Genomic DNA, 11,180 nt, shown 5'->3' on the forward strand with positions numbered 1-11,180 from the left:
AGCTCATTTGCATTTAAAGATACAGGTATGTCTCATTTAATATCCTTTCTATTGAAACGTGTATGCCATGTATTTAAATGTATGCCACAAATGTGACAAATTGACACGTTTCAAAATTTGTGTGATTCCAACTGCTCTTATGCATGTGCTTGATGACTTCAGTTCAAAGTATAAGGTAAAAAGTCACACTAACTGCTCCAGACGAGATCTTCTGGGTGACAGGAGGGCGGCCTGTTTCATTCTGACTAACAGCTGTAGCAGTCCAACGGTTTTTGCACGAGGTGGCTTGGATGACAGTTCAAGAGTGTGTTTTGAGGTTACCGTCTCACACAAGCGAACTCGTTCGCTTTAGATCTGACTAAACCGTGCCTCACCCATTACTAAAGAAACGATCTCTGGATTCTGCCGGCCTCCAAAAGCTCTCTAAACATGTCGTATTAAATAAAACGCCAAACATCAGAGCGTTCACAGCGCTCACATGCATCACCTCCGAGGAAAAAGTTCAAGAGGTCATTTTTTTCCAGTTGACGTTGTTTATGATGGTGAAACGTGCTCAGGCCAAGCTGGAGGCTTTCAGTGAGTGGCTCCAGCAACAAACATCAGCAAATCCCATCAAACCCGACCCAGCCCGATCCCCCAGGGGCCCTGAGGCTTGGGAAAAGGACGGCCGCTGCGGAGCCCTCGCGCCCTCGTACCCTTGTGGCCTTGTGTCCCGTTTGGGGAGGTGTCAAGCGATAGTTGGTGCCACTGCTGGATCCATCCCAACACACACATGCATGTACAGATGGTGCATGTCGACGCTTTTTCTGGCATTTTGAAAAGCAGGGAGGCTGATGTCAAACACTGGGAGGAATGTTCTCATTCTGAATAAACATTTAAAAAAAAATGTCCTGGACAAAAAAATCCAGAGCATGCAGTCACCTCCTCCATCCAACGTCACACACACAAATAAAAACACACACACACGCACACACACTCACACATGCACTGAGTGTGGCAGAGAAAACATTGTTCTCTGGGGGACGACGGGGACATTGACCCCCAAAGAGATGCTTTTACCAGATGCCTTGCAGTTTCCTCCTCCTCAAATCTGAAGTGTGTGTTTGCGCACATGCACGTTTCACAGTCACACACACACACACACACACACAGATCTGTTTTACGCCAAACTGGCCTCAACTTCACATTGTGTCAAGAGTGTATTGACCTCATTCTGAGTCATGTGTTTTTTCTTTACTCTACAATCAACTGCTCGCAACCCGTTATAAGACATTTAAGAGTGAAACTTTTTTTTTTATTACAAACATTTTGTTTTAATGAGATAAAGTGTTGCATGGAATGATTTTAGCGAACTGATTGGACAGTGAAAAGTGTGCATTACATACCAGGACGAAGGGGAGGGGTTAAAAAAGTAAGAGGGATGTGTGATGTCAGCCGAAAAGGAAAGTAATTTAATTTTCATTTTAATTTTAGTATTTAATTTTCATTTTAAGCAAAGCAACTAAATAATACATATAATTATTATATAATTACATATAATTATATAGAAATTATATGAACCTATGAATTGTGCAGAACAGAATTAGATAAAATAAAAAAAAGTTCCAAAACGCGATAAACGCCATTTTTTTAAAAATTGAGTTCCGCCAAAATCAGTATTGTATCTGGTCGGTATTGAAAGGTCCATTTTTAATTTTACGCAAAATGCGATATCCGCCGAGTTATTCTGTCATGTTTTCTCCCTTTTTTTCCAAACCGCGACAAACGCCAGTCTCCTTCTCTGCAGAATGCGATATATCCGCTCAACCAATCACAGCGCACCATTCCACGCACTCTAGACAGTAATGGCGGCGCTTTGAACACCCGGCATCATAGTTTTCTTCATCTACTTTGTACTTTGTGATCAACAAACAAACAAAGAAATTAGGGCTGCACGATAAATCGCATGTGATTGTCATGAGCATCTCGTCAGTAAAGCCGGTTCTGTGATTTATAGTAAATCTCCATCATGTGCTTTTAGATGGATCAGCATTTATTACACAGAGCCGTAGATCACTGCAATATCGTGTTCATAATCGCAGATGAGTCGCATTCGATTATGAACGCGATATTGCGTAGCATGCCAGTGTAAGTGTTTTTATTAATACCATTAATGTTTTTGTTAATACAGCATATAGCACTAGTCAACTAAATGAATGTTGGGAGCGATGATTGATTTAATGTATTTTTAGTCCAGTGCCTGTATATAAGGTTAGTATTGACCAAGTTCAGAGGCTGTCATATGTGGATCAACTTACGCTAAATGACTAAATGTAAAAGTAAATACATAAATTATATATACATTTACCATGTTTATAATATAAACAAAATATAAAGGAAATATATTAATGTTTACTTAAAAATGTGTATGTTTATAATCTAAGAAAGGTAATATTTGATGATAATAATAATAATAATAATAATAATAATAATGTGTTTTTATTTTTATTTAAATTTAATTTTACAAATATTTATGATAAACAAATGGATTTGTAATAATAATAATAATAATAATAATAATAATAATAATAATTGCCCTACACCAACCCTACCCCTAAACCTACCCCTCACAGGAAACTTTCTGCATTTTTAGATTTTCAAAAAACTTCATTCTGTATGATTTATAAGCTTTTGTACCCGTGGGGACCACAATTTAGGTCCCATGAGTCCCCATGAGTCTGTGTGTAGCCAAGTTTAAGTCCCCACCAGGATATATAAACCAGTACACAGACACACACACGCACACACTCACACACACACAGACAGAGCATCTTCTGTCTTACCGCTGGGGCTGAGCTCTGCTCCGTTGGGCACCTCCTGCAGGGTGATATGCTGGCCGTACTGGGGTCTGGGTGGAGCTGGGGTTTGTGGGTGACACACAGCAGGAAGCTGCATATGAGGAACCACAGTCACTGCCATCCCACCACTCGACCTCTACAGAAACACACACACAACACAAACTACTGAAGCTAGAGCTGGGATGCTGCTGTTACTTGGGAAAGCCACAGAGATGATTGGATGATTTGCAGTGCACTGTAAACGCAGAATAGTGATATAAATTTATATCTAAACCCTTTTTGTGTCAAAGGTCTTTTGTCTTTCAAGGGGTTTCATTCATGACCGCTTACCAAAGATGTTTTCATATGAAATTCCCTGTGTGGCCCGAGGCAGCTCGAGTTTCTGTTGAAGCAAAGCGCTTGAGAAACAATTTTATTCTTTTGATCTCGGTGGGACTCTGACGTCAGGCCAGGAGAAGGGGAAGTCAGACAGTCAAAAAGAAAAAAAGAAAGAAAATGAGAGAGACACTAGCAGAGAACTTTGCTGAGTCAACTGGTTCCTTAACAGGGTCATAACCATTTTTTTTTCTTTTTTCTTGAAGATCTCTTATAATGTTAGTAAAGGCTAGCACCAAAATAGTCATATTCTAGTTTTTCACAGAACTTGAACTTTTTTTATTTTATTTTTTAATTTATTTTATTATTTAATTTGTGTCAGCTCTGTCTTTGGGATATGCAAAAAAAACAAAACAAAAAAAAAAACAAATCAAACTTTTTGTTTGTTTTGCTAGTATGTCAGGCTCTTTTGTCTCAGAGAAAAGATACATTTCATAACTTAAGACCTTAAGAACTATGCTCAAAACAAAACAAATGGATGATTATTTATAGGGTACAGTGTTTACATTAAAATATCAATCAGTATTGTGGAATCAGAGGTCATAGGTCGAATATGTTTTGCAGAAAGAAAACTGATCCAGGATCAACTCTGACCTTTTAATACCCTCAAAAATAAGATCCGGTAAACACACAGAAGCATTAGCCACTCAATCTCCCAAATCCTTCTCTGAGATCTGCGTCTAAGAGGCCAACAGATCCACAAACAGTTCTTCATCTGCGGGATGTTTTCAGAGAACAGCTTCTGAGGCTCATTCTGAGGGAAAATACCTCTTACAAAACAATTTGTGACAGATAAAGGTCCATTGAATAGCATTTGGCCAAAAGCACATGCCATCACATGTAATTGTGTAGAAGATGTGTGCATACAGTAAATAGGCATTGTCCTCGGCTTGTTGACAGTCTCGGTTAACTTCTTGAAAAGAATGTTTAAGATTGATGAAACAATGCTGTTTTTGTGACCAGAGCGTAAAGGGCCTTCAGTTTGGAGGAGATTGTTGTGCACTCTTGTTTTAGAAACCTGATATGAAATCTCCAGCTGCACGCTTGACTCAAAAATCATGTCCCATTTTCAATGGGGTTTTGATTGATGTCGTGATGTTCACTGCTGGGTGCAGGAACAGGTTAACTGGTATCAGCATATCTAAAGCATCTCTGTGGTGAATAAATCAGCATTAATGCAGGGCGAGCGCATGCGTCTGCTCTAGATTATCTGAAATGTTATCTGTCTGCAAAAAAAGAGAGCTTCTTTCCATTTCGAAAAAGCTGCAAGCTTTCTTTGATATGACTTATCAAGACTAAAGTGTTGAGCATGGCTGGTTGTGGTGCAAATAATAATTTGACGTGTGGCTGCCGCAGGTGGCACGGCTGGAGTTCATTTAGAGCAGCTCTCGTGCTTTTCGAAGATAATGTAACTGTAAAGTTAAAGTGACAACGTGAGTCCAGCCATTTTTTTTCAGGCAAAACAAAAAGCTCATGTTTTACTAACATACATTATGTTATAGCATAACAAACATTATAACTTACACATAATACGTAAATCCAAAATCTACACTTTCTAATTTCCATATGGTAAAATATTTGAAGCTGTACTCAAAACAGAGATTATTTGAGTATGTTTTGCAATACTATTTTACACTTTCTACTTCAAAATGGTATATTTAATTCAATGTGTTACTTGTCGTTTTGTTGTAATTATTTGTGAAATTTAATGTCCGAGTGAAAATTGTTTCTAATTGAATCCCACACCAAATTTAGTGCATGCACAATAATTGGACACTGGAGTTTTAAAAGCTTCAAAATGACACAAAAGCAACATAACCAGTGTTGTGAACTGAATCAACAAATTCAAACAAACAAACAAATAAGTAAATAAATAAACAAACAAACAAATAAATAAATAAATAAATAAACAAATAAATAAATAAATAGTTTTGGAATATTTGTTTATAATATATTATATTGTATTATATATTTTATAAACACACCTACATTACATGTTATGTAAAAATATTTTATTTGAAAAGTAACTATGTAAATTACAGTTTCAGTATTTACTGCCTTACATTGACATGACAAAAAAGCTCTAAAATCACATAAGATATAACGTTACACAAACAAAGTTAACACATATGGTTAAGATCTTGTGGCTATATTATTTGAACAGTGAGTGTTTTAATGCTTACAAAGTGCCCCATTAGTGTTAAAAGCTTCAAAATGACACAACAGCACCTTTAAAGTATCACAAAAAATAATAAAAATAGTATATATGACTTGTTGCACTATATTGCAAATCTTCTAAAGCCAACAATCCAAAATTCAAGACATAACCGTTAATAATCTCGTGCTTTTAAACGCAGTGACTGGATCATTAATTGAGTTGAACTCAACTGTTAATGTATCATTTCGACTAAAAGAAAACTTCAAAGAGTGATTTGTTCAGCTACTTTTCATTAACTATGTCAAAATTTTCCATGAATAACCACAAAGATTTCAATCAGTTCCTCGCACAAAACGAACAAATGGCTCAGAGGATTTGGACTATAGTGCACAAGTCATATGCACCACTTTTGTGATGCTTTTTTGGTCATTTTGGAGCTTGACAGACGCAGTTCACATTCACTTCAAATAAGTCTAGTTCATAGTACATTTTCACGTGAACTATTCCTAAACCTGCACATATAAGAGACACTCTGTATTTAACACTGTGCCCCTGCAGGCTCAAAGAAAGAGAAAGTGTGTCCACTATTATATTCCCTAAGTGTGAACAGACCGGTTGTGAACTGAGTTTGCTGTGGCGACAGAAGCCGCTTTATCTGAGCTACTGTCTGTCTCCAGGGCTGTTCTTCATGAAGGGAGGCGTCCGCAACCTGACCGACTGCCCATCTGATAAACCTGCTGCTGAGTTAAGACTGTGGTTATCAGCCGAGACCTGGAAGCAGCTTTACAGAGCTGAGCTCATTGGAGGATCGTGCTTAGGCTGTCTGAACGTCCCTCGCTGGAGTCATGGGGAGCGGAGACGAGAAGTCGAGAGCAGAGAGAGATTTAGATGATGGCTGAGGGAGAGACGGAGGAAGTAGGGAGGACGGCTAGGATTTATGGGGTACAGGAGGGTCCTGTCCCGTAAAAAAGGGCAATGCCACCCCTGAACCCACTGACATGGTTAAATCAGGGAGCTGGGATATCTGATGATGAGTGGGAAATTAGTGGTACAACATCAGGATGCACAAAGAGAATTGAATGATTCCGGATCAGATTTCTCATAATGATTCAGACTGCTTAACAGTTCCATTACCTCTGCTTTGAAAACGTTTAAAGCATAAATACCAAGAAAAAAAAGAAGAGATATGCAACTTCATTGCCAAATGCATAATTAATTATTGTAAAAATTGTTAACTAAGTTGCTTTGAAAGCATGCATCTGCCAAATGCATGAAATGTACTGAAACAAACAAAAACATGGTAATATTTCATTTGTTTAATTTTTATAAAATAATGTTGATAATGCATAGACAAATTGTAATAAGAATTAGCTCATAAAAGTCATTCATTCGCAAATTGGATGAGACTGGTTGCGTTGTATGTGTTTTGATTTATTTAAAGAAACTGACTCTAAATTATCATTTGTTTGGTAACTAGACTACCTGGTTGCATTTTGTTTTTAGATTCACTAAGAAGAATGGACATATAAACGTCATTCATTCTGTAATCACTACATTGGTTACAAGTGGATTTTTATAGAATGCTCTTATGTAACCCTTTAAGAAAAATGAAGCGTGTCCTGTCAACAGATACTTAAGCAGAAACAATAACACCAGGCAATCTTGTTCTTTTAGTCTGTAGTGCTAATGACACAGACAATATCTGCCTGTCTTCCTCAGTTCACTCGTCTTCGTGAGCGAGCGAGGGGTGGAGGGGATGTTCAGGGGAGAGATGAGATCAGAGAATGCCTTTTCTTCTTCAGCGCATGCAAATGAATGAACCGGGAGGGAAGCCCCCTCCGCATAGCCTTTGACCGTAGTGGGAGACAAGCGTCTCGATTTCAAAAGCCACGAGGCCACCTGAGCAGATTAGCAGAACGGTGAGCCCTGCATGAGGAGGCCGGGTCGGGTGCGGATCAGCATGCGACCCTTTCCGGCTCAGACACTAACAGCCCTGTCTGTGCATACTGATGCTTGATGTCCTGTCTGAATCTTTATTAGACACCTTTGATTCTGCACTCACCTGTGCAGAATCCCAATGTGCCCCGGCCGACTCCTCGCCAGGACTGTAAAACCTTCCCTTTTTACAAGCGCCCAACAAACTACCTTAACCCCTCTGACCTCTAGATGGGGTGGATGGGGGTTAAAAGGAGGTAAATGTTTTTCCCTTTAAGCATTCCCATGCTAATTCTTCCCCACCCTTTGTATTGTGCATTTATTTAAATTGGTTTGAGAAAAACCTGTAGCTCTCGAGTGTGCAAACAGCGTTCTGCATTCAGGGGCAGATCTGGTGTCACCCGTGGGTTCACATCCATTTAATGCCACTGAAATCACATTGATATTCACCTTTGCATCTGCTCAGATAATAGCAAATGTGTATGAAACACCTGGATGCAAGAAACCTGAGGTGACAGAGCTGGAATATTATGCATTAACAATTCATAAAATAAAGCATATGTTTTGATTGAACTGAAACTGAAGATTTACAGGGACATTATTATATATACAATATATTTAATTTTTATTTAAAGGCATAGTTCACGCAAAAATGAAAATGATGTCATTCTGAAAATTGTGGGTAACCAAACAGTTGCTGGTAGCCATTGACTTGCATGGAAAAAATAAATAAAAATCTATGGAAGTCAATGGCTACCGGCAACTGTTTGGTTACCCACAATCTTCAAAATATTTTATTTTGTGTTCTGCCGGAGAAAGAAACTCATATAGGTTTGAAACAACATGAGGGTGAGTTAATGATGACAATATGTTCATTTTTGGGTAAACTATCACTTTAACATACATTGTATATAATTACTTAAGGCTTTAATAATAAAAGTTAAGCTAAATCAACAGCAATTGTGGCATAATTTTGATTGCAATAATAATAATAATAATAAATGAATAAATTAATATTACAATGAGGCACTGGGCCAGTTTTATGAAGGATTTATTTTATGCTTATAATCTATAATTTTTCAACAAATACATACACTACCTTTTCTCATAAAACTTTGTTTATTATGTTAGCTGTATTTAAATTATTAGCTGTATATAAACTACTTAAATGATCATTTTTACAGTTGCTTTATGGTTTCAGTGGTTACATCATTACGTTTTAATGCCAACAAAGTAAAATGCTGCACAACAAAGTTAGATCTTGTGGCTATAATACCGAAACTGTGAGTATCTTAATGCTTACGGACTGGCTTCATTCATTTCTATTATAAGTTCCTCACTGTAACCCAGATTTCTGCTTTTTTGAAGAAAACTTTGAGTTGATATTTCTGGCAGATGCTTTTATCCGAAGCAACTTACAATGCATTTAAGGTACACTTTTTATCAGTCTTTTGTCCCAAAAGAAGGGACAAGTGGAAATACATTTTTTATTAATCAACATCATGCCACAAATGCTGTTAACTGAGCTTAAAACTCAGAAAAGTGGAAGCGAATGTCATGCCAGCAGATTCTGGGGTTGTGTTTGCTGTAATAACCATGAGTGTGTGTTCACTTGTTTCTTACTCATGGCTAGTGGGCAGCTCAGGCCAAACAGAGGTGATTTATAGTGGAGGGTGGGGGTCTTACCATTACTCCCAGACAGTCAGGCAGTTGAAGAGCTTGGCAGGAGGAAACTGGATCCAAGTAGTAACTCATTCTACGAGCCGGAGCTGCTGTGATTGAGGCCTGCAGACAAGACACACACACACGAGAGGTGAGGACCTCAATCAACCTCACACTGTTTATCCCAGAGACGAGCTCCACCAACCTGGATTAGAAATAACCTGCCACTCAAAGCTAAAGATGACATGAGGTGAGCCAAACACAGCCGAAGGGCGGGAACCGATGGTGAAGCGATAGAGCCTTCTTCTATTGCAATGTTATGTTGCTTAAGTGTGTCTTAATCAACCGGACTGGGTGGTGATCAGATAAATCAAAGCAGAGTCATCGTACGTTTTTAAATTTGCATGACTTTAAAAGAAAAGACTTTGACTGTGTCATTGTTTACTTCAAGCATAATCTATTAAAAATAGTGGTCAGTTGATACGGCTTCTTCTGTGGTACTGATAACGAGACAGCAAGAGAAGTAAACACTTTATTGCCAAAAAAAATTACACATAATTACACATACACAATATATATATATATATATATATATATATAATTGCCAACAAGGTTTGGTTATCAGCCAATAATATTTAAAAATACAATCAATCAATAAAAACCATATATGGAATTATAATTGGTTTACTCAATACAATCCAATTAATCATTATTAAATAGTTGCAAAAATACTAACCTAAGAATATTACACTGATCAAATACAGAGCAATAAAGTTTGATCTGTTCAGACACAGCCCAGAGTCTGGCGTCTGTCTCTTACTCCTCCTTTTCTACCCTCCCCTCTCATTCTGTCAGTGTCTCCTTACTGCCATCCCTTTATCATTGTTTATTAGAGCAGGCATTAGAGAGAGAGAGCTGGAGCCCAGCTGTGAGGATTCTGTTTCTGGAGCGACTTCATGATGAGCACATGGACAAGCTGGCCAACAACTGAGGATTCACCTAAAACAGCAGTGTGTGTGTGTGTGTGTGTGTGTGTGTGTGTGTAAGACAGAGAGAGTGAACATCTTGAAGTGCTTAGAGAGTGTGGCAACTGATGTCCCTCTGAGTCAAAGGTTGAGGTGAATGTCACAGATGGATCTTCCAGAGGTTATCACAACACTCTCTTATTCAGCACAATGCATGCCACTATCTATTCCAAATAGCAAGAACACAATTCAACTAATAGATAATAATAATACTACAACTACTTTTCTGTTTGTACAAACTATATAAATTAGTCTTTGTATATCAATTTCATGTAGTTATATATACAATGCAGAATGCAAAACTGGAAACATTTTTAAAGTTTTTCTTTCTTCAAACAGTTAAAAAAAAGAAAAAAGAAAAACAAAGATGGATTTAAAAGTCATATCTGAAGCGATAAAGTTGCAAAACATTCCAAAATCAGCTCGTCATAAAAAGATCGATCGTTCCCCGTCACTGTTACCAGTCGTCACACTGAGAGCTCTCTGTTGAATAACGGCGCGATTCTTCCTGATCCGCAGAGCGTTGAGAGCGTTGAGAGCGCAGCTGCGGCGCGGGCGGTTAACGCGCTCTCGGACTGAACCACACAAGCGCTCTCCACTACAGCTAACCGACAGAGGATAGAAACAAACTTTGTTCTTACCGTGATTAGCTGGAGTAGCTGAAGGCTGTTGGCGGGCTGGCTGTCAGCTGGTGTTTGTACCTGGCTCGTCTTTGGAGAGGAAGGATAAAGCGCACTTGCTGGAGTCCCACCCTCCCCAATCACTGCGCTCCTCCAAAACCAGCCCGCTCTCTCCACATCTAACAAGTGTCCGGCCATCCAGACGGGAACAGTGTGCATGAGAATAGTGACTGCTCTTTTTTTTTCCTTCTCCCCCACTTTATTTTCTTCTTTTTCTTTTCTTTTCTTTTCTTTTCTTTTCTTTTCTTTAAATCAAATTATGGTTTAAATATGACAGACAACTCATATTCAGATATAATTAATTACATTAATGAACGTTTAAAGTGATGTTTGAATTAATTACAGAAAATAATCTCCAAGATGATGATGAATGATGATGATGATGATGTGTGTGTGTGTGTGTGTGTGTACCTGTTTTTCTATTCTGGTGGGGACTTAAACCTGAATACACACAGACTCATGGGGACTCATGTCACGGTGGGGACCTAAATTGAGGTCCCCACGGGTA

At 38.3% G+C, this 11,180-nt stretch overlaps 1 protein-coding gene across 1 annotated transcript; it reads right to left on the bottom strand.

Annotated features, from left to right (window-relative positions):
* Positions 1-612: 612 nt before the first annotated feature.
* LOC107709549 (uncharacterized) lies at positions 613-10,842 on the bottom strand. Its single transcript, XM_016514045.1, has 4 exons — positions 10,634-10,842; positions 8,992-9,090; positions 2,823-2,973; positions 613-806 (listed from the first exon to the last, which is right to left on the bottom strand). The coding sequence occupies exons 1-4, from the start codon at positions 10,829-10,831 to the stop codon at positions 613-615; spliced, it is 642 nt and encodes a 213-aa protein (XP_016369531.1). The 5' UTR covers positions 10,832-10,842.
* Positions 10,843-11,180: the final 338 nt, after the last annotated feature.

Source organism: Sinocyclocheilus rhinocerous, unplaced genomic scaffold, assembly GCF_001515625.1.
Source record: "Sinocyclocheilus rhinocerous isolate Xijiao unplaced genomic scaffold, SAMN03320098_v1.1 scaffold656, whole genome shotgun sequence".
NCBI lineage: Eukaryota > Metazoa > Chordata > Actinopteri > Cypriniformes > Cyprinidae > Sinocyclocheilus > Sinocyclocheilus rhinocerous.

Excerpts from the sequence above, each read along its gene's own strand:
- LOC107709549 (XM_016514045.1), bottom strand. The coding sequence starts at position 10,831 with ATGCACACTGTTCCCGTCTGGATGGCCGGACACTTGTTAGATGTGGAG. Across the intron at positions 9,091-10,633 it reads AGCTACTCCAGCTAATCACG|GCCTCAATCACAGCAGCTCC; the intron begins GTAAGAACAAAG and ends TCTTGTCTGCAG. Across the intron at positions 2,974-8,991 it reads CTGACTGTCTGGGAGTAATG|AGGTCGAGTGGTGGGATGGC; the intron begins GTAAGACCCCCA and ends GTGTTTCTGTAG.